This window comes from Chionomys nivalis, chromosome X, assembly GCF_950005125.1.
Source record: "Chionomys nivalis chromosome X, mChiNiv1.1, whole genome shotgun sequence".
Lineage (NCBI taxonomy): Eukaryota > Metazoa > Chordata > Mammalia > Rodentia > Cricetidae > Chionomys > Chionomys nivalis.
This window is the reverse complement of record NC_080112.1, coordinates 104,438,137-104,462,228: the sequence shown is the minus strand read 5'-3', so window position 1 is coordinate 104,462,228 and position 24,092 is coordinate 104,438,137. Positions and strand designations below refer to the sequence as shown.

At 34.7% G+C, this 24,092-nt stretch overlaps 1 protein-coding gene across 1 annotated transcript in view; it reads left to right on the top strand.

The window, feature by feature from the left end:
* The window catches only part of Diaph2 (diaphanous related formin 2), a 703,438-nt gene that overhangs the window by 479,162 nt on the left and 200,184 nt on the right, over positions 1-24,092 (top strand). Inside the window, exons 26-28 of the mRNA XM_057758989.1 lie at positions 2,953-2,991; positions 5,601-5,614; positions 9,357-9,519. Of these exons, the coding sequence (XP_057614972.1) occupies positions 2,953-2,991; positions 5,601-5,614; positions 9,357-9,519 (216 nt within the window). The remainder of the gene's footprint in view (positions 1-2,952; positions 2,992-5,600; positions 5,615-9,356; positions 9,520-24,092) is intronic.

Sequence of the window (24,092 nt, the reverse complement as noted above, 5' to 3'; positions counted from 1 at the left end):
CAGATCTTGATGGGAATGATGCATTGCTCTTATGTTGGTTCATAAAACACACCTTTAGTCCAAATATGATTGACTTTGAGATGCTACTTCATCCCTAATAAAGAATATTCTGGCCAGGCAGAGGTGGCACACACCTTTAATCCCAACACTCGGGAGACAGAGACAGGCAGATCTCTGTCAGTTCTGGTCTACAGAGAGAGTTCTAGAATAGGTCCATAGCTACCTGGAAACTCTGTCTCCAGAAAGAAGGAAGGAAGGAAGGAAGGAAGGAAGGAAGGAAGGAAGGAAGGAAGGAAGGAAGGAAGGAGAAAAGAAAGGAAGAGAGGGAGGGAGGGAGGAAGGGAGAGAGGGATGGATGCAGGGAAGGAAGGAGGGAAGGAGGATAGGATGCACCCACCCACTGTGACAGTGGATCTGATTTATTGGGAGCCCACCAAGGCCAGCTCGTCTGGGACTGAATAAGCATGGGTTGAAACTGGACTCTCTGAGCATGGCGGACAATGAAGGCTGATGAGAAGCCAAGGACAATGGCAACAGGTTTCGATCCTAATTCATGAACAGGCTTTGTGGGAGCTTAGCCTGTTTAGACGCTCACCTTCCTGGACATAGATAGAAGACCTTCGTCTTCCCGCAGGGCAGAGAATTTGGACTGCTCTTCAGTATCGAGAGGGAGGGGGAATGGTGTGGGGGGAGGAGAAGAGGAGTGGGGATAGGGGGAGGAGAGTGGGGGGAGGGGGCAATATTTGGGAGGAGGGGAGGGAAATGGGAAACGGGGAGCAGGTGGAAATATTAATTAAAAAAGAATAAAAAATAAAAAAAATAAAAAAGAATATTCTGGCAAGTCTAGCTAACAGAGAAAAATATCAAATTCTGCAGTTAAAACTTTTAATGATTCAACAGGTGTTGTCACTGTGAACTTGACTAAACAGTAGGTAGACCCTGTGATATTGAATTTTCTTGTTTTGAATAGCAACAAAATTTATGTTTCCAATGAAATTCATAATACCACACTATCTTTCTGTGTAGAAAACATTGATTATTCACTACTTATAAAGAACAATTTAGAACCTTACAAGCATTCATTTGTTTTCCATGCTTATTCCCTTGACATAACCATATGTGCCCAAACTATCCCACCATGTCCGCAGTTGCTTCAGAATTCCAAATACATTGGTACCTTTGCTTATGCTGTTGTTAGTGCATAGAGTAGCTTTGCTTGAGCGAGAAAAATCCTTTCTATATTTCAAGGTGGAGCTTACAACTTCATAAAATATTTCCTCATGATCCTAGAATCACTTCTTTTATGTTCCCACAGCTTTCAGGGATTCTGTTATAGAGCATACTTTGTTTTATCATGAGCTTCTCCCCTCCCTTTTAAACAGAGGAAGTATTATGGCATCCTTAATTTTCACATAGTTTTGGATTGGAAGGATGTAGAGACTGGTGCCCAGGTACAAGTCCTAAATTTGCTTACTAGCTACACTATACTCAGAAAATCAGTTGGCCTTCCCGAGACAAATTAATAAAAGCATGCATGGATTGGCGATTTGGAAGAATTAAATAAAAGGCCATTTGGTAAACATTTAGTTAAGTACCTGGTTCATTATCAGAGTTCACCAAACATCTGCTGCTTTACTGCTGCTCTGCCATTATTTCTTTCTCAGCTCTTGTTGATGGAGTCAATGAAGTTGAGTCTCACCATTTCCTTTTCTTTTTCTCTATACACTCCTTAGCAATTGTTTTATACACCATGACCATGTGATAAATAATGCTGAAAGCTGAATGTGAGCTAAGATAGAGGTAAAGGTAAAACGTGATCAAACATGTCTGTCTATGCATACTATGAATACTAAATAATACATTCCAAAGTATATAAATCTCAAAACTATATAATCATAATTCTTCTGTAATTTTAAACATAGCTCCTTATAGGCAAACTTTGGTAGTTATGAATTGCTTAAAATCTGTGCTTTCTAAAACTACCTTTGATTCTATGTGATATTTATGGTAAGTAGCAAAATATATTTCTAATATAATATGCTTTCTTCTTAAGAGTACTTACCAAGTAGTGAGTAGACTTACTATCACTTTGACAATATTCTGTATTCCATTAAAGGTAGACGTTTTGGTTGTGAATTTTAATTGAGATAGACTTTTTGGTGTGTTTGAGTGGAAGTTGTCTGATTACTACTTCTTTTAAACTGTTCAATGACATTTTTCCCCCGGGGGGGGGGGACTTAAAAGACCCATGAAATCTAGCCCTTGCTTGCTTCATTAACTGTTTTATCTCTTACACTTGTTTCATGGTCTTTAGTATTGTAGACGAAACTCTTTTTTGTGTTTCTAGAATATTGAATATTTCCCTTCACTTTCCCACCCTCTCTCTGTGCTCCTTCAACTTTTTCTTCACATTCAGCTTTCAGCTTAAATTCCATTCCTAAAGATGCATTTCTAGTCTTGTGTTCTACTTCTCTCTCTCTCCCAAGGTTGAGTTTTATTGCACCCAAATGTACATTTATTTGGCAACTTATGATTTTCAATCACTTTCTTTGATTTGTAATTTTCAATGTAATTTGTAATTATTTCTTCAAGTACACTTATCTCTAGGAAAGCAATGACTATTAAAATTTATAACTGTGTTTTCATTCTCCAAAAGATACTTTGTTCATAGTAGGCACTTAATCTCTGGGCTTGAATAAGGGAGTGGAGAAATGGCTCTGTGGAGTAGCTGAGTGAACCGAGCTAGATTGTCACCAGGCATGGTTGCATATAACTTTAATCCCAGCACTCTAAAAGCTTAGGCCAGTAGGTCTCTGTGAGTTCTAAGCCAGCCAGGGCTACACAGTAAGACCCTGTCTCAAAACAAAAACAAAGCAAAACACACCCACAAAGAGATTTTCTTCAAGGGATGGTTGAAAGAAACACAAAGAAAATGTTGTAAATAAAGAATAGAGAAAAGGAAGAGCACAAGGTAAACATTTTTCCTTTGTAGTTTTACATTTTTTAAATTCTAGCTTATTCGGTCTATCTGTGGAAAAGTCTGGATATTACAAAGTATATCCCTCTGGCTCTGTAAATGCTTTCTAAATTTTTGAAACTTGGAACTTGATCTCAGTATCACTAATAGGCAATCTTCTGTTACTTAAACGTCCACTGCCTCCATTTTGTAATAAGAGTTTTAAAAGAAAATTTATTCTATATCTAGAGCTATCATAGAGTATTATAGTAATTACCAATGCTGTGCATATTATTCTTATTAATGTTTCATATTTTAAAATATTTTTCAGGTCTATTTACCTGAGAATATATAGTTTTTAAGTGATTTTCTGCTAGTTGTGACAATAATATTTTAAAGTTAATTCTTTGAAATACTGATTTCTGACTAGAAATTATTCAAGTTATATAGAAAATTCATATTTATTAGCATTTATAGGAATTTTTCTGATCTTATGAAAATTAGAAACACTGTATATTTTTCAATAGAGTCTGCATTTATAACATCCTTTTATTTAAATGGGCAATTATACCATGTTGCTAACTTAAGCTTGTGTGAAGGTTAAGTGGATCTCAAGTTGATATTTCCATGTTCTCCAACAATCCACCAGTAATGATATTTAATATTTTAAGCTTTTATTAAAATTGTAAGTAACAAATGTACTGCCTAAAAAGATGAAAATTTTAAGAACTGATTTGACTCAATTAGCCACATGATATATAAACTCCGTCACCCCCAGTGCTCTGCTAATGCTCATTCCACTTACAATAAAACAATTCTTCTCTAGTAATGATTACTCTGTCCATCAAAGTAAAATAAAATGAGACACAGTTTTCTCTACTTCATTCGATGAAGTAGTTCTATGTTTGCAATTGAAGAGCATTTGGGGATTGGCAGGTGCGTCTAACTGCATTTAGTAGCCAAAATAAATATAAAATGTACATAGAAGTATAAAGAAAATAATTTTCTTTCTATGTGTGCACTATGGAGAAAATTTGAGTTTTTCAGGATGAATTTTAAGTTCATACTTTTTTTTATACTACAGAGGCATATGAGCTTTATGCATTTATATATAGTCACAAAGAAAATTATAGATGATCTAAGCTTTAGATAGCCAGGTGTGCTGGTACACCCCTTTTATTCCCAGTAATTGGGAGGCAGAGGCAGGCAGTCTACAAATGACTTCCAGGATAGCCAGGGCTACACGGAGAAACTTTGTTTTGAAAAAAAAAAAATTCCTAAAAAAGCTTTATATAACTACACAATGTTTAAATCTCCAGGAAATTGTGATCACTGCCTCCTTAGGTCACCTTTTCAATAAAAATGCTTTGTGGACTTATGATACACGTTTTATAAATTAACTTTTCAGATTCAAGATTGAGACCCAATTACTTTTCAAATTAATAATACACTAAAATGGTTAACATCTGAACTGATAATGTTTTAAAATGTTTGTTGATTTTTTTTTGTTTTGTTTCATTTCAGTCTTTTGGTTTTTTGAGACAAGGTTTCTCTGTGTAACAGGCCTAGCTGTCCTGGAACTAGCTCTTGTAAAGCAGGCTGACCTCCAATTCAGAGATCTGCCTACCTCTGCCTCCTGAGTGCTGGGATTAAAGGCGTGCATCACAAATGCCCGACTTTACACACGTTTAAAACTTCTGTGGGGGTGGCTTAATATGATTTTAGTTCTCAACTTGTTTTGTTGTTGTCTTTTTGGTTTTTTGAGAGAGGGTCTCTCTGTATAACAGCCCTGGCTCTCCTAGAACTCACTCTGTAGACCAGGTTGGCCTCGAATTCATAGATCCTCCTGTTTCTGTCTCCTGAGTGCTGGGGTTAAAGGCATGCACACTACCATCTGGCTAGTTCTCAGTTTCTTAAGTAGGTTCCATGCTTAAAAATTCGAGGGTGTTCTTTATTATGTACAAGGAGTTTAAAAGCCGCCTGGTCAAGAAAAGAAGTTTGGAATTAACTTTTTGCCCTCTCATATTTGATTACTTAATATTTTGGATCTGTCCCACATCACCACTATATGAGTAAATTTAATGTGGCATTTAAATTACCATGAATTACCCTCGTTATAGAAAGTTCAGTGCTTTTCCAGGGTTCCTCTCTAAATAGTTCAGGGGTTTTTTTGAATAGATGGAAGAGTGCATTTTATCTTTTGAACCGAGGAGAATCCTCACAGAACCCTACTCCTTAATATCTTTAGATCTATGGTCACTTTTCTGTGGCATCTAAGCTAATGTGTCTAGATATTCAGGAGCAAATGTCCCCTGCTGCTGTCATTTTTACCAATGTCTTCAGTGGTAGCTGAGAGCTATGGCAGAAGTTGTAGTATACACAGTGTGCCTGCCACTATGCTTGCTAGATCTGCACTCTGAGCATGGCCATCTGCTTCTTTCTGAGTGTTCTCAAAACCCAGCTTCGAACAGAATTTCTGGCCTAGTCAGTCAAATCATTCACAGTTTCGACAGCATATTTTCTAAAATCTGTTGTCCTCAATCTTAAATTATCACATGGAATAGGACTCCACTGATAAAATATATTTCTGACCTTCTCTATACACATATTCCACTTAAGATATTTACTTCAAATTATAAGTAAGGAGAAATTAGCTAAGTTGCCACAGTTGGCCTAGGACCCTTCTCTTATCCTCCTGCATGAGTCACCCATTACATATACCAGAAATATATTGTTTTTCATTACATTTTATTTATTTAATGGGGCGTGCACAAACACCATACGTGTGGAAGAGAACAACTTAGAAGAGTTGGTGTTCTCCCAAGTATCTACTGTGATGACATTCAGATACAAATATCCAACTTTAATCAACTCCCAACAATCAAATTTAACTTGTCATTCTACTAAATGAAATAATCTAGCTTTCACGGCAGAGGCTATTACTATACATTTTAACTCTAGATGGATGAGCGACTTCTATTTAATGCCCACAAATTTAAAACTATTATAGTGGAATTTCATTGTCTTTGAGAAAAGGTTGTTTTGAAAAGAACAACATTGAACATGATACGAAGAAAAGTATATTGTAGGTGTTTAGTCATATACAAATGTCAATTTTGGATGACATAATTATTTTTAATATTAGGATGTTAACTCCTTCCTGGTAGAGATTAAGACTTTAGTCATTATTTTATCACTGATAAGTGACAAACATTATCTTGCATTAGTGATGATTCAAAAATTAAATTTTATAAGTAAAATAAAGGCATAGGAAAGAGTAACACTGAACAAAAAGAGCTGTATAGTTTCAATCTTTCTCCTTATTTCATTGGGGTTTAGTTTTGGTTTTCTCTTTTTGTTTGTTTGTTTTTTATTGGATTTTGTTTTTGAGACAGAAACTCACAATGTAGTCATGTGGCTTGGAATTCTGTTTGTAGAACAGGCTAGCCTCGTGAACTCACAGAGATCCACCAGCTTCTGCCTCAAAATGAGTGCCACCATGCCCAGAAAGTTCAGTTATTTTCTTTTAATGTGGAGTACCATGTAAGATTTTGTGGCAAGATTGCAATTTTGAAATATTTCAGGGCTGTCCCTTTTAGAGAAAATAATTGTAGAACTGTAGAAGTAAGTAAAGCATTGAGGCTGGGCTGCTTTCCATTTGTTATTGCAAAGATAAACTAGTCATAGAATGTTGTAACTTCTCACTTTGGAATACAGAATTTCTGAAACCAGTTTTTGGCCTATAAAAACAAATTGGTAAAATTATGTTTCATTACACAAACATATTTTAACCTCTAAAAATGTATGTTAGGATAAATGAGGCATATAAGAACTTTGCCTTTCTTGTTAGCTTTGACTTTTTCACTGGTTTACAGAGGTTGGACATCCTGAAATATACATTTTCATAATCTGCATTGCAAATGATTGTACTTAAGTGACCTTTGCAATGTGTTTCTGCCCAGTAAGTTTCTGGCATGAATCTATATTTTTCTTTTCCTTTTTCTTTTTTCTTTGTGTATGTGTGTAGGAGTTGGGGGGGGGGGGCGGTAAGGAAATAAAACAATCACTTAAATTCTGTTCTTAGAAATAAAGACTACTGTTTCATTTCTGCTCCACTGAAACAGGATGTTTAATATCCAAACATAGTGTTAAAAGTAAAAATTATATGGAGGTACTTTTCAATAATAAAATCAAAATGTATATGAAGCATGTGCATATTATGAAAAAAGGCAGTTATAAAAGTATTCATTCTTTCAGGTCTATTAATGTCACAATAGACTTGAGGGCTGAATGATTTAATTATACTTTTTAGCAGAGAGTTAGTGCTAATAGTTAAGCAGTATTAAAAAGACCATAGATAAGTGATATCTCATTTTCAAAATCATGGTATATACTGTAAGTGTCAGCTGTAGAATAATTTTACAGAAACGGCCTGATTTCTGCATTGCTTCCATTAGAAAAACCAAAGTGGAATGCCCACTGAAAGTATATTTGGACCCATGTTACAACTTTACTTCTATGATCACCCGTCATTTTTAATGAACTTAACTCCAATTTTAAACGTTGATTTGGCTTCCTCTTTTCTTCACAATTATTCCCTTACTGTTCTCTACACTCTTATGAATTAGCATTCAACAATTACCTAGCCAAAGAAGAAAGACCAAATGTAAGTCTCTAAAATATTCATCATACTTAGTGTAGACCTAGAAATTTTAGTCAGCATATTCATGGTTTTGTATTTATTAGTCATAAAAGGTTCATTTTACAATTTATTTTCAGTAGTTTTAAAACATTAATAGAGATATATAGATAGATACATACATAGATACATGGATAGATAGGTACATAGATAGGTAGAATATTACATATAGTTTTAATTTTAGACAAGGTCTTGCTGTGTAGCACAGGCTAAACTTAAATGCATGATTACAAGCATGAGCCACCACATTGATGTGGGATTCTCCTCTGCATGCTATAAATATGTTTTATTATCATTGGTTATTAAAGAAGCTTTTTTGGCCATGGCTCAGTAGAGTAAAGCCAGACTGCAATCCTAACAGACATATAGAGAGAAAGTAGGCGGAGTCAGGGAGATACCATGTAGCTGCCAAAAAAGAAATACGTGAGCTGCCACTCAGAATCTTACCAGTACACCACAACCCCGTGGTGATTCACAGATTAATAGTAATGAGCTAATTTAAGATGCAAGAGTTAGCTAATAAGAAGTCTAAGCATTGGCCAAACAGTGTTTAATTAATATAGTTTCTATGTGATTATTTGCGGCCTGGGCAGCCGGGAAACAAATGAGCAGTGTCTGCTGCACATGGCAATTTACATTTTCTGTGACATGAGAGATGACAGAATTGAAAATGCCAATGAGAGATGAGTGTATATTTTAAGCGTAAGTTTTGATGAAGAATACATAGTCATGGAGAGCCAAGTGTGATAAAAAATGGGAACAATTTAACAAAACACACTATTGTACATCTCTATGATGTTCTTTAGAGGCAATGGCATCCTTTTCCTATAGGTATAGAGTTGGCATATCTGGACTAAAGGTCATAGAACTTATTCAACAGGTAATTAAAAGAATTCTTTTTTGGGTGTTTTGGAGGAAGGAGGTGAAAGAATGGTAAGAGGGACCTTTCTTCCTTCTGTTCCTTCCATCTTCATATGGGCTATGTATATTTTATATGTATTTCTACATGGATATACATATAATTATATACACACATATAATAAATTCATACATATAGAAATGGAGGTAGTTTTTTGATAGATATGCATCTATGTGGTTTAATTTAGCAAACATATTCTAACAAGCTCTTCTACATGTTATACATGAAATGTTTCTGTCCAATTAAAAGATTTTCAAGCCTGGTAAGCTATATAACTGTGATAACCCTTGTACTTACTTGTGTGATGTGCCCTACACACACCATACTTCATCCAAGTTCCTCAGAATTGGAAGTTCCTCAGAATGAACTATATTTGAAGAAAGAAGTAATTAAGATTAAAAAATTATTAAATTATGTGTTAATACTACATGAAAGATGGCCTTTTAGGAAATGGGGATTTGAACACACACAACCAAACAAGTAAGGAATTACATAAGTACACAAGAAGGCAGCAATCTGCAAGCCACCATGAGAGAGGCCGCATAAGAAACCAAGTATGCCAATACCTTTCATTTCAGACTCTGGATGTATGAAAAAATAAATAAATTGTGTTGTTGAAAGCACCCAGTATGTGGTACTTTATCATGGCAGTGCTAGCAAACAAATGTGTTGGTGTGTGTGTGTGTGTGTATTTACAGTAGCAATAGTTTTATTAAGTCTTGACGTCTAGTGGCTGCCTCTGAAATATTATAAGGATCACATTCCTTAATGCAAAGTTACAGCTTTACAAAGAATGCCAGAGAGCAATATGAAAAATTGTCCACCATGCACAACAATATGGTGAAGCTCTATGAGAACCTGGGAGAATACTTCATTTTTGATCCGAACACAGTAACTATAGAAGACTTTTTTGGTGATCTCAACAACTTCAGAAACCTATTTTTGGTGAGTAATGTATTTTAAAACATGGTAAGTCCTGTTGCTTGGTTTTTAAAAACTTGTATTGACATCTTTATACATCTAATGACTGTACTGATTCCATGTTATAGATCTTTATCCCCAGCAAGAAGGTCAATTAACAGCTATATTATTTGTCATTTGAGATGTCTTCCTGTCACCAAAACAGTTATTTGTTAAGTGGGACTCTTAATCAGTGATATTTCCCCTTAAAGTGGTTTGATTTAAATAGGACTTAGACAATTTTAAATAAGAATAGTCTTGGAGGAACCACTTCCTCCTACTTCTTGAGATAAAAATCAGGGCATATCTGAAAAGTTGAACCAACAACTCTGGTAGTAGTACAAACTATACCAAACTTTGATAAATATCTTAATTGCTTTTTATGTCCTTGCTGAAAATAAAAGCTGAGATTGGCCTTTGAACCTTAACGAAGATACATATTTAATTTTTCAGCTCACCCATAATTACTATGTGTTAGCAATAAGAGAGCTCATAAAAAAGTAGTCAGACAATTTTCAAGCTGTGAAAATTATAAATATAAAATGGATGCATAAACACATGAGTAACACTCCTATCTGTAGTTTCTCTTTCCATAGTTCAGGTCAATTATAGATCTCAATAATTAAATGAAAGATTCCAGAGGTAACCAACTCAAAGGTTGTAAATAACTTTTATTATAAGACATTGGTATAATTGATTACTTTCATTATTATTGTTAATCTTTTACTGTGGTTAACTTACTGACATATAAACTTGGTGTGCAACTTATTGGCAGTCTTGAATTGGGTTGTTCATGTAACCTCTCTGATCATTGATTTCCTGTAACCTATAATGTGCAAATGAAAGGTATTATTATTTATTCTCTGACCATTCTTTTAATTACTTATTGAGAATCAGCTTGATTTGATGTGCTGAGCCAGACATAAAGGGAAGAAATAGTTTGTCTATATTCCATGAGTAGAGGCAGTACATTCATTAGAATTTACTGTGTGTTGACATATAGTAATATGTTAGGATATAGTAATAATACAAAGTAGGAAGAGACTAATTCTGCTGTGGTGACCAGAGAAGTCTTCATAAGGACCTTGACATTTGGACAGAGTCTGGAAAAAAATCCATAGGAGTTTGACATGCAGACTTTGATAAACATGTTTAAGGGTTTTACACCTGACCTATAAGTCAAAGACTCCTAAATCAACATCTCCAGCTTCAGTCAATCACTGATGCTCACCATGTTCCTGTTTCATGGTGAGCTTAAAGTGATTTCACTCTCTCAGGGGAGAGAAGAACCCCGAAAGAGAGACAAAAATTGGAATCGCTAGAAGTTCCCATTTTCTTAGTGCTTTGTGTGTTTGGCCTCAGGGTTCTTATCACTAAAAGCATATTGGACTATAGATGGAAGCAATAAAATACCAGTAGTGCTGAGAAGAAAATAAGAGTTCTGATTCATGTGCTACCAAAAATGACTTCCAAATGAGCTCAGAGTTTCATCTTGAGACATTTATTTGGCATGTGTAGCATAAACAAAATGCACATGCCAAAAAAAGCTTCCTCAGTCATCTTCTGAGAGATAGAAAATACAGAAATAAAGAAAAAGCTGACATTATAGATTAAGTCCTTTTTCAAAATTATCACATGCCAATGATGGAAAAAGAAATTAGGGAATATCTAGGGAATAGTGATCTATTCATTATTAATATTATGTATATTATCTATCACTCAGCTAGTGAGTATATTGAAGCTATTCAAGACATAGATTTATATGTATATGATATATATATATATATAATTAGATACATCTCCAAGTTCATAATGTAGACTGCCTTATTAGTTCTTTTACCTGAGATTTCACCAGTTTTTAAAATGGCATAGAGGCAACATTACTTAATAACCCCTAAATTCAAGTTGAATATTTTATGGAAGAAACTCAATTCCATATTTATGTACTGTCTAAATAAACATCTTTTTGCCTATTCTCCTTCTTGCTTCAATCACTCTACTAGTTCAAATAGTTGACTGCACAAATACTCTTTTCGTTTGAGATATTTTGAATAGAATATTCAGAACCAGTGAGCCTTATATATTTCACCACCATACAATATAAAAATTAATTTCAGCTGTTGGAAAAGTGTTTGAGGCAAGTATTTTACTTCAATAACTTTCATAGCTCCAAATAAATTATAGAAAATACTTCTTTTCTCTTTTAAATCTGTCAGATTCCTGCTGCTTCTGAGTGTGTTTTTAATAAACAATATGTTACCCAGGCACTCAATAAATATTTGTTGTGTGTGTCCTCATTCTATACCTCATATACTAGAAATATAGGAATAAAACTTTGTAAAGTTGTTAAATGTATTGACAGAACTTAAAAAGATGTTTTTATAACTATTAATTATTCCAACAGATTTTTTTCCTCAATAAAATAAATATGTACAACAGTTTATTTGATAAATAAACTTGGGAATAGCTTTTACATAAGCATTAAAATGGTGAAGTGTTAGGAGGATAAATGGCATCTTGTACTTCTGAAATGTTTTTTGACTCAGTCAATTTTTTTTCTAACCTTATAGACACTATTTTAGTTTTGGCCCACAACCATCTCTGTGATTCTTTCTACATTAGGAAAAGTCAAATCTTGAAGGTAGAATCAGAAAAAGACAACAATGAGTTCCTAAGAGATGCTAGGGTTTGGCAGAACGGAGAGAAACTTTGGTAATCCAGATTCAGTAGTAAAGAAAGTCTGACACGCTAACATGTAATTGTTAAAATATTTACTTGGTCCTACAGGGAATTATAACAACCCAGGCATTTGTATGTCATTTTCAGAAATAATATTCTGTGTTAAAAATAATTCCTTTAAACTCTTTTTTTTTAATATTTATTTATTTATTCTGTATACAATATTCTGTCTGTGTGTATGCCTGAAGGCCAGAAGAGGGCACCAGACCTCATTACAGATGGTTGTGAGCCACCATGTGGTTGCTGGGAATTGAACTCAGGACCTTTGGAAGAGCAGGCAGTGCTCTTAACCTCTGAGCCATCTCTCCAGCCCCTCCTTTAAACTCTTAACTTTGTTTTGAGACATGTTTTCATGTACTCAGGCTAGCCTTATATTAGTTGGTCTTCCTGCCTCCATCCTTTTAGTGCTATGATTACATGCATAGACCACAGTGCCAGGCTTCTCCTTTTATTTTGCAAAGCAGTACAAACACACACACACACACACACACACAAACCCCAGAAAAACTGCTGTTCAAAATATATGAAATGTTATAGGAAACTGCATTAATTCTAGGAGAAAAACCAACATGAAAAAAAATATTCTGTTAGGGATATCTGTGTAACCATGTTCACTTATGGATATACTTCAGATTTTAATGCATAGCTCTACTCTTTAACTTTTTAAAAAGCCTCATATTTTATGTGCATGAGTGTTCTGCCTGAATGTATGTCTGTACATTGCTTTTATACCTGGTGCTTTCAGAAGCCTAGAATTGGAGTTATAGAGGGTTGTGAGCCACCATGGTTCTGGAAATTCAGTCTGGGTTCTCTAGAAAAGCAGCAAGTTCACTTAAATACCAAGGCATTTCTCAAGTCATAGAAACAATTTTAAGAAGTCCTCATTTGCCTTATGCCATCATCCCCTTGAGAGTACTTTGATCTTCCTTGAGTCTAAACTGTAACTGGTAAACAAAAATGAGCATCTTCATTTTGTTAGACTCAGGACTAAATTGGTAATATACAGAAAATTTTCATTCTTCATTAAAGGCAGTTTGAATTTAAAGAGGCAAGGGTGAGTTTTTACAGAAAAAGATTGTGTATATAATTCCTGATCTAAGAGGACTAAGTTATTTGACACATTTTAAAACCTTCATCTCCTAATCTCTTCACCTTTAAATGAATGATTAATGCTATACCCCTTCAAAAAAAAAAAGCAAAAAATAATGGACTTAAAAATGAAACACTTTGCTTAACCAAGTAAAGTCTTAGTCAGTAATAAAAGTGTTGTCTAAAATCTTATCACTCTCAAGTCTCTAGTAGATGCCTCATAAGTTTATTTCTCTTTGCTTTGCCAATAAACTGCTAATTGATATTGTGAAGATGACCTTGAGAAACTGTAAGATCTTTGGTGTGTGTCTTGAATAATTTAGTTTTCTTTGTAAGCTAAAGGTCTCCAAGTCTCACCACTTAGGAATTCAGAGGCAGGTTGCCTTAGTAACAATAATCCAAACATTCCTAATAATCTCTTCTCCCCACCGCTCCTCAAACTGAACTCAAACTCCTACAGCTTGTATTCCCACGGGCACATCTGGAGTTACCACATACTTGCATGCATGCTGATAACATGTTATCTATGGTTACCCTTTGACATTTGCTCTCAAGTCAGCTAGGAGATTGAACAAGACAATTTTCCATATATTGCTCTAGTTCTCAACTGGACAAGATTTTTTTTCCATAAAGCTGTTTTGAGTCACCTTCCACGGAAATATGGACGACAGATCCAAAGTACAGTGTCCTGCTGTGCCAATTTTTGACACAAGTTCTTAAGTGCTTAAGAAGTCATGACTCATAGGACACTTCATAAAAACTGTTTCTTTCCCTTCTCTCCTGACCTCCTTCTCCTTAGAAGCTTTAAAAAGTGTTTTAAGTCCTAGCTTCCTGAAAGACTAATACCATAAACCCCTCACTGCCCTCCTTCCTCTTTTGTTCAGTCATCACAGCTTATATCTTCCCTTTCCTAGAAGCCAAGAATAAATAAAATGCCACCATAAATCCTGTCATGCAAATAGAGCCCTAAGGGCCTACCCACTCCCTCTAGTTAATCACATACACCCAGATAATTCCCTTTGAGCTCAGCTGGGACCACCCTAGCTACATAGCCCTCGGTATATTTTGATCTATTGCAACTCTTTGAAAATAGGAGAACCATGTAAAATATATGGCAATTCTATTAAGTAGAATATTTGACCAGAATTCCTCATTCCAGAGCTGTCAGAAAGACTTGAGTGTATTATATATGGCTATCATCGACTTCTCCTTTACAAAAAGATGTCAGCTCTCAACTGTTGTATTCTGTTTGACTGTTTACTTTGGGTTAGAAATGGATCTCCTATTTTTTCTGATATGATTGTCCCTTATATAGAAAAACTAACCATTATGTTATAAAGAACTAAAGGAATATATAATAATGGTTTATATAGTGTAAAGAAACCCCAAATTCTGCAACATCATAAAGAAATTTAGTAGTGTGATGAGTTTCAAAATATGTGTATAGACTTTTCATTAATATTATAAAACTTAAAGTATCATAAATGTTTCTAAAAATGGTCAGAATTGCATATGACAAGCTAAATTTTGCCCTTTAAAAAATCTAAATAGTTAACTCTGAACATATTAGACAAATCATTTTAATGATCTCTTTTCATGTTAAAGTCTTCTAAGAATTAGAAACACTATACAAAATGCAGTATCTTTCATTCTGTCAATATGTCATATAGAATTTTTCATAGCCATGTTCCAATATAAATAAGTTATTTTTGAGTTATGCCTAAGAAGTAACATAATTATAAGATATGCAGTACCAGATATAAGTTGACTTTGTCAGGGTTCCTGAGACTGGCCAAAAGTACCTTAAGGTAACTTGGAGATATCAAAGTATGCTTCTTGTAACCTGAACTGGAAAATCCTTGAACTTAATGCAAGCCATGCTACCTCTCAGCTTTCTTAGTTTTTTTTTCATTCTGCTTCATCTTTGTTTGTTTATTCACTAATCAATCTTTAATAAGAAAAGCCTCCCTAGACACTGTATAAGCCAGTTCAAAGCAGTACTGCTTAGAATCATGCCCACTGAGCAATTTTTATCGTCTTCTTTTCCTTTTCCCCTGCCTCCTACCTCCTCCAGTTGCTGATCAATTGGTTCAAATCACTTCCTCCAAGCAGGCCTCCCCAACACTCATTCATCTCCCCAATCCCAGTGTACAGTGCTGTAATTTTTCTTGTATGGATTAGATACAGTGCTAACAGCTAAGGATATGTCTGGATGATTTAATGAATTAAGAAAACAATAAGTGAACCTAAGTTGCCAAAGAAAAGAAGTTGAAAACGTTTGCTCTCCAGAACTCCACTCCAGTGGGAAAAAATTGTGAGTGAGGATTTGTGCATATGGAAAGCATGTTAAGGACACAGGGGGCATGCTTTCATTTGGTAGGATTTAAAGAAGACTCTGAAAGGGAGGCATGTGCAAAGTGGATGCATTCAGATTTTGTTCCTTTATGACCAAAGACGTTCTCTCTCTTTTATTCTTCTCAAGCTTCTTTTGATGTTTTAAGTTTAGTGGTAAATATGTATTGTTTCCTAGAGCTCCATGCTGAGTTCAAAGTAGAAAAACAACAATTTTATTCCTGGAGACGTAGTTATAAGCTAATTATTACGATCTAGAGGTTATCCACCATATGCTTAGATGAGCAGTAACCAAGCTTCATTTAATTCTTATGGACTGACAGCTGTACTGAACAATAGGGCAATTGAGGCAGATTATCTAGCAAAAGCAACCCTGAGAGACTGATTTGTATGCTATTAGTTTAGGCCAGTGCATCTCAACTAGGGGTGAATTTGTCTTCCAAGGGACATTTGGCAACATCTGGAGACTTTTTTGGTTCTCACAACTAAGGAGTGGATACTAATGGCATCTGGTAGGTAAAGCCCATATGTGAAAGATGCCAATAATATGCATGAGTGAAAAAAGAAAAAGTCTGCTTCAGGGTTATCTGCTAAGGACTTTTGGTTTTATTAGTATCACTTAGAAAATTCAAATTTACAAGCAAAATCTGTACTAGATAAATTAAAGCACTTTGGAAACCTTGTTTTTTGTTAATAATATTGTCTATATTGTTCAAAATATCCTGGTTCAGATAGTTTTTTAATATTTTTATTATCAGCCATGCATGCAAATTGAAAGAAAATCATAACATATAGACAAAATAACAAAAAATGGTTATTCATTTCAAAATCTAATCAGTGTTAATACCTTGGAATATATATATCTTTCCAGGCATGCATATATGTATCTAAAATGTGAGTTTGTTTGTATTAAAATAGACAGAATGTATTATAAAAGTTTAAATTCTAAAAATTTTTAACTTGTGAAAATTGACTGTGCTTGTGAGGAAATATCCATCAGAATTTAGTGGATATTGTCATCCACTGGGACGTCTTTAGTTGTGATAAAAAATGTTAATTGGCTCAATTGATGGTCTTTTTAAAAGCACCTGATCTTGGCAGCTTGCTGACAATCACTGTGGTTGTAAGCCACCTATAAAGGGACCAGTGGAATCTTACTTTTGTTTTAAACACAATACACCCATCATACTTCCTCAAGACAAGGATCCAAAATCAATAATGGTGGCTGGATACCCAGGCCTATTCCTAACATTTCCTAGCACAGTACCTGCTGTGCCTTTTGATTTAAAACTATTACTTACCTAACAACAGTGTCTGTCTGTTTATAAATGAAAACTGTTTATAATATAAAAACTGGTAATTACCAAAAAATTCCCTAACAAAACTAATGTTGTGATTTAAAATGAGAACAGATATCCTGAATATATCTATGTGAACATGTATTTTTCCCTCGTTTTCTTCACATTTTCTTCTTGATCAAAATTTCAATAGTCTGAAATAAACTCTTACATGGTTTTTTGTTGTTGTTGTTTAAAATGCTTGAACTATATTATAATTTTAGTGATAAAACAACTATTTGTATTGAAACAATTATTTGTATTGATGTATCTCCTTTGATTTGCTTTCCATAAGAACTTTTTTGTGGCATTTAGGCTTGCCTGGTGTTCTTTATGAGTCAGTAAGTGGAAAGTCAAAGAATGAACAACATTCCTCAAAAGCTGGAAATGGGCCAGCCAGCCTTTTAAATATTTGCATTTGAAATGGAAGCTGCTCAGTCTTTTCTTTGAGGAACCTTCTTAATCCTTGTTGTATCTGATTGAGAATTCAATTTGATGGCATTATTGTATTTTAGTTTTCAAATTCCACAAGTAGTACACAATGACTCAAACTTACTGAAACTAGGGTAGGTGGAATTTGAAATGGTATGTTTGTTTCCCCTCTATTGCCTACTCTTAATATAAATTAGAGATGTATATAAACTACAATATTATCTTAAATGTGGATATTATTATAAACATAATTGTACTGGTGAGCAAGATGCTGTCCTAGATAGAACATACAAATAGATGCCCCTCACAATCTTTAACCTTTAATTTGAATGCTAATTACTTTTAGTGTCATAAACTGTCTTCATTTATTAGATGACATATACCAGAAAATATTTCCAGATACTTGTTGTTTAGTCTAAAATACAAGACTTAAAATAAACTTATAAATAAAACTTTAAGATAAAGTTTCTTTACTATTTCCTCATTTAAATGTTTTCTTGATACTATACTTAAAATTTAAGACTAGAATACTTTCAAAATTGTATACAATTTGAACACTGAACAAAATAATTTTTATGTAGCCCTTTTGGTAACAGCTTTAATAAATAGGTGAAATTTATTTATAATTATTACTGTAACTTTATGGATATACATATTATGCTCAAGAATTTTTATGTTTGAAAATAATTTGGGTTTTTTTGTATTTTGAACATGCTATTATGTTTTGGTGTTTGCTATTTTTCATGGTGTTTCAGGATGCTGTAGGCAGTCAAATGAGAGAAAATATGATAAAAAATGGCTGAAGAATATAGTTTTTCTCTCAAGAACTGTGGAAGAAAGGCAGTTGATTCAGTACCTTGTTGATATCTATAAATCAAGATTTTGCAAAAACCGTCTGTTTTGTCCCTGTGGGAAGTTTGACTGACACTTTCAAGATGGTCATCAACTTATTCCAGGCATCACAGGGACATACGCTAATATTTTATAAGATGATGTTACATACTATGAAGACTTCTTTCTAATTTGGGAGAAAAATTCTTCTGGAAGAATCTATGAAGAGTTTTCCTTCAGATTCTGTTAGCCAAGATTGGGTCATAGCCAACAGGTGATGGTATTGGATCTATTACTGGCAAACCAATCACTTTTATTGTGAAAGAGCATACTAGTACTTGTCTAAGTAGTTACAGAATACATCTTGGGAACTGCAAATAGAAAGCATCTTTCTGTTATCCCTCCCTGTTGGTCTTCAGCAGAAGGTAGTTTTGCTTTTCTTACTTGCTTGTTCACTTTTATCATTCAGTTGATTATTATTTATTGTGTACTTACTTGTAAAGACACTTATCTGGGCCTGAATACTGTGACTTTAATTTTCTTTGGTATATTAAAATACACAAAGGTCTCTGCTCTCATGGAGTGTGACTTGTAAGGGGCTAAAGTGAGACAATAAACATAATCAGAGAAATTATACTGCATGTTAAAACGTAAGGACTGGGGAAAGAAAAGCCATGCCAAACAGAATGGCCAGCTAATAATAGCTGAAAAATATTTGTATGAGTTAGTTACAAAGTTTTAAAATATTTTAATTTCCATGTTATAAATTTTCCCTTAACTGTAAACCTCACTAAATATTCCCTGTTTAGGAGACTTCATTTTGATAGCTTTCCTAAACACCCTGTATCATTGGATATATGTAATATATGACATAGAAGTTCAGATGAATTCTATCCAGTGAGAAGAGTCTTGCCAATTGTTCTGTCATCTCGAGGACATGCAAATTGGAACTTTACCTACTAACATGGTACAGTGCCTGCTTTAAACAAAAGCTAAGGGTAACAAAGGAAAAAAACCATGAAAAGATACCTGCATTTTTCCTAATGCCATTTCTAAATCTATTGCTTTCATCAACTACACATTTAAACCTTTACTTTTTAAAATAGAAAACAAAGCAAGAAATAGTAATTCTATAGTACAAGTAGTAATTTAAAAATATCATCTCATTCTTAGCATCTGTGTCTACATCAGGGTCCCCTAAATTTAGGAGAATAGCCATTAACATCTCAGAATGAATTTCTAAACAAGAAGCTCTGACAAAAGGTGAGATGTATAGCAAAGCTTGTACTGGCATAAAAGCATATTGTAGTGCCAAAAGAATGAAAAATTATAAGTAACCTCTAAAGACATTGAGTTCATCTTGAATTCCTTCCCCCTGGTCTTTGTTCACTTCCAAGTGTCAGTAAGTTGATAGGTAAACTAATTCAGTAGTAATGTGTCACTCATTGTATTACATATATGCCCTTTAAATTCAGGATAGTGTTTTAAGCCAGTAGAACAATTCTGTCAAGAACTTCTGACAGTACCGCCAATGATGGAAGAAATACGTGAGGCAGCCTCTTGTACCTCTGAGAGAACATGGTTTATGTGACTGTCTAATATTTCTGGTACTAGAATTCTCCTTCATTTCCAAAAAGGATTAATCACAATGATTAATCTATTGTGATCTGGTAATGTAGCTTTCTGATCTTCAGTTTTCAATTTGGCATCGTTCAGGATTGGCCTCCATTTTAATATAGATCAGAGAACAGCAAATGAATGTCCTTATAGCAAATGTAGCCTCCCCTGTGTTTTTGTCCATGTCCACTTCTCCACTACAGTGGTGGGGCTGTGTAGCTGAGACAAAGGCTGCGTGACACACAAAGCTACAAATACCATCTACTCCTCTAATTTCCTTTAAAAGTGTGTAGGGCTTGGAGCGAGAACTCAGTGGTAGGATGCTTGCCTAGGAACGTCTGGCTTCAATTCCTAGTTCTGGAAAAAATGTTGGAAGCTTCAAAGTAAAGATATGAGGGGAAATTGTCAGAGAGAATTCATACAAATCAGACAGTCTCTTGAGTGTTACCTTTCAAGTGCAATCCCTCTTAAGAATTGGGATGGCTTTCATGCGATGGAAACTTCCAATATTTTGGCAGAGAGTGGGTCAGTTTAGCTGGTGAGTTCCCATTTATTCCATGCCACATTTACTTCTTTGTATAGTGCCCCTTAAGTAGAAACCACATTCATCTTGCATGTTAAGCAGGATGCCAATAGAGGTGACCTCAGGCTTACCATGTGAGACTACAGTATTCATATACAGTATACAGGCTATAGTATTCATACCACATATTCTTCCATGGAGACTAAAGCTCCTTGGTGCCTTAGTATAAGAGGTACACAATAAATGGTTCTTACTCCATTTGCTACCTATTTTACATTATAACATAATATACATAGATAATGACCATCAGAACAGTTTCCAGACAATGCTTCTAAGTCTTGATTTTCAATAGAAATAGGTTCTCTAGATTTGGAGAGAAGTGATTATGTAAGACTTGATAGAGATGAGTTTTGATAACATAATAATAATATCACCACATAGAAGGCAAATTACAGTATCCTTTCAGTCTTAAATAGAAACCTTACTATGGGTAAAATAATAACAGTTTGATTGAAATATTGCATAATGTTTCTGGATAATACATGTTCCTCTGATTTCTGTACTTTTCTATGTTGCCATGTTAATCTTCAATTCTAGACTCAAATTTATCATTCTAGACTCAAATTTATCTTCTGCTTCATAACCTTAAGCTAATTAGTATCACTAGAACTACCACAAACTTGGTATATTCCAAATGTAACTTTTTACAGCCCTTCCTAACTAACCTCTGTATTTTCTTTGGTGAATGACACAACCTAGTCTCTTATGTTTCCTCACTGTTGACATCTGTTCAGTCTCTATTGTACATTGTTTATGCCTTAAAATATTTCTCAAATCCATCCTATCTTTATCCTCATTTCAGATAACTTAGTTTCAGTATTCATCATCTCTCTCATTAATTATTGCTATTTTTTAACTTGTCCTGATTATAATGTTAGCACTCTCCAAATTGACTTCATACTGCATTAAGATAGCTTTCCCAAACTGTAGATATTGTTAGGATACTTGTCTTTTCAAAAAAATTTTAGTGACTGTCCATAGATAAATCCTAAAGTAGCATTGGGAAGCCTTTGGAAATCTAAGTTTCCCAACCAGTGTTCTGGGCATGAAATAAGTGTGTCTTGGCCTAGTTTGCTATTGCTGTGATATACAGAATGACCACAAACAACTAGGGGAGTAAAGTGTTTATTTGCTATAGGCTATAGTCCCTCATCAAGGGAAACCAAAGCAGGAACTCAGAAACAGAAACCTGGAGGCCAGAACTGAAATACAGATCATGGAGGAATGCTCCTTTTTGCTTTGCATTCTATAGCTCGCTTGGCTAGTTTTCTCATTCAACCCAGGACCACCTGACCAGAAATGGTACCCACATTGGGCCCTCCCACATCAATCATTAATTCAGAAAATGCTCCACAAACATGCACTCAGGCCAAATTGATGGAGGAAGTTTGTTTTTTCAATTGTTTCCTCTTTCCCAGGTGTGGTGGTTTGAATAAAAATGACCCCCTTATCCCATAGAGAGTGGCACTACTAGGAGGTGTGTTCTTGTTGGAGTGACTGTGGTTTTTGTCAGACTGGATGTGTCCCTAAGGAGATGGGCTTTGAGGTCTCAGAAACTCATGCTGGGCCAGTGTGTCACTCTCTTTTCCTGCTGTCTGTGGATCCAGATGTGGAACTGTTCCCTTTCCAGCACCATATCTGACTGCCTGCTGCCATGCTTTCCCAACATGAAGGTAATGGACTAAATCTCTGAACTGTTAGCCAGCCCCTATTAAATGTTTTTCTTTATAAGAGTTTCCATGGCCTTGGTGACTTCATAGCAGTAAAACCCTAAGACACCAGCTGACTTTCATTTATATCAAGTTGACGAAAGTTCAGCAGCATATTAGCATACTCACAATCTGTCTTCCTCCTGGAAAAATCATTGTCCTTCAAGATTCAATTCACTGGCTATTTCCTCTGCTATGTCTTGCTTACTATCTTTGCAATTCTAGGGAGAATTAATTGCTCCATGGTTTGTATGTTCATATAGCTGTCCTCACAACCCACACGTAATTATTGATGGGATGTAAACCTGCCTTTTATGTGTGTGCTTTGTTTTGTTTTGTGGCAGTCTCCCTCTATAGCTTAAGTTGGCCTGGAACCTACTCTGTATGTATCCTAGGTGGGCCTCCAATTCATGGTTCTCCTCCTTCCTCAGCTCACTATGTGCTGGGATTGGAAGCTAGAACCACCATGCTCTGTTCTCAGCCCTGCCTTCTTTATCATTTGAATTCCCCATCTTTCTGGTGTTATAACTCTTGCCCTCTTCTAAGATACTTTGAAGCAAACAGAAATCCTCCTATCTCTCTATTTTTCACTTTAAAAGAAGTGAAATAGTAACAAGGTAAAAATGATAAAACCTAGTTATTTTTCCATTACTTAGTTATAATGAATGCCAATTTTACTTTCCTCATGCTTAAATATAAACACTAAATAGAGGAAGTAACACTGACATTTCAATGTACTAGATTATCCATGATATTTTGTTCAGAAGTTCACACTGAAAGAAATCAAGCCTAAAATATAACATTTATTATTGCAAAATTTTGTGCAGGCTATAAAACCCAGTATGTCTGTAAACTCCCTAAATCCTCATGGAAGTTATTTGTCCAACATGTCAAGCCTAATGGCAAAAATCCCTGTCTAACAATAAATAAGGCAACTTAAACAGAAGATTCATGGGGAGGCTAGAAAATTCCTCTATAAATAACAGCATATTACCTCAGGAGGAGGAAGGTAAAGGAGAGGGCATTAGACCATTAGCATAGTAAGGAAAGGATATTCCCATCACTAAATAAGCAGTGCTATTTGACCAAATCTAGGTCATGATCAAAGATATAATCATAAGTGAGATGTGTTTTACATTGTGGAATGTAACTAGAGTTTGCATATACAGATGGAATGGCTTGCTTCCCAGAATGAAATCACTAGTATATAACAGTACCCTTATTATTTCTAGTTTGGGAGAGATGATTTTTGAAGTAAAATATCTCAGTTCTGACCTGTATCTCATTCAAACTCATTTTTGAAATGATCCACAGTGTATGCTTTGCAGATATTTTAATGAGAGATCAACACCTTCAGCTATAGCATATCCAAGTCCCAGGATGTCAGTCAGTAAGAGACAATAAATCATATATGTTCATTTTATTTTATTAAGTAATGACTCAAGTATATTTAATTATGGAAATAAAATATCCTAGAATATAAATGGGTGAATTATCTAATGGTTTATATCATGACTTGGACTCTAGTGTATTTGCTATACTGCTTTGCAGCTAACTAGCTAATCTTCCTAATCATTTTCAGTAGAAAGCACTTTCTTGACTTGGTTCCATTGCTTTACCATCTGTACAGTAGTGTTCTTTTTTAAGTCTCTTCTTAAAATATACCTGCAAAGCCTAGCATTTTGACTTCTGGGAGCTCTCCAATGAGCTTCCCCTTCAATTAAGCAGTCAAGTTATGTACAATGATATAGTTCTTTTCCTTAATCCAGTTGTCAATGAGATTAATTACCCATATTTTGTTTGTGGTCTTTCATTTCCAAATTTTGACATCTTTTCTTAATTCTCCAAATTTCTTTTTAAAGTTGTATG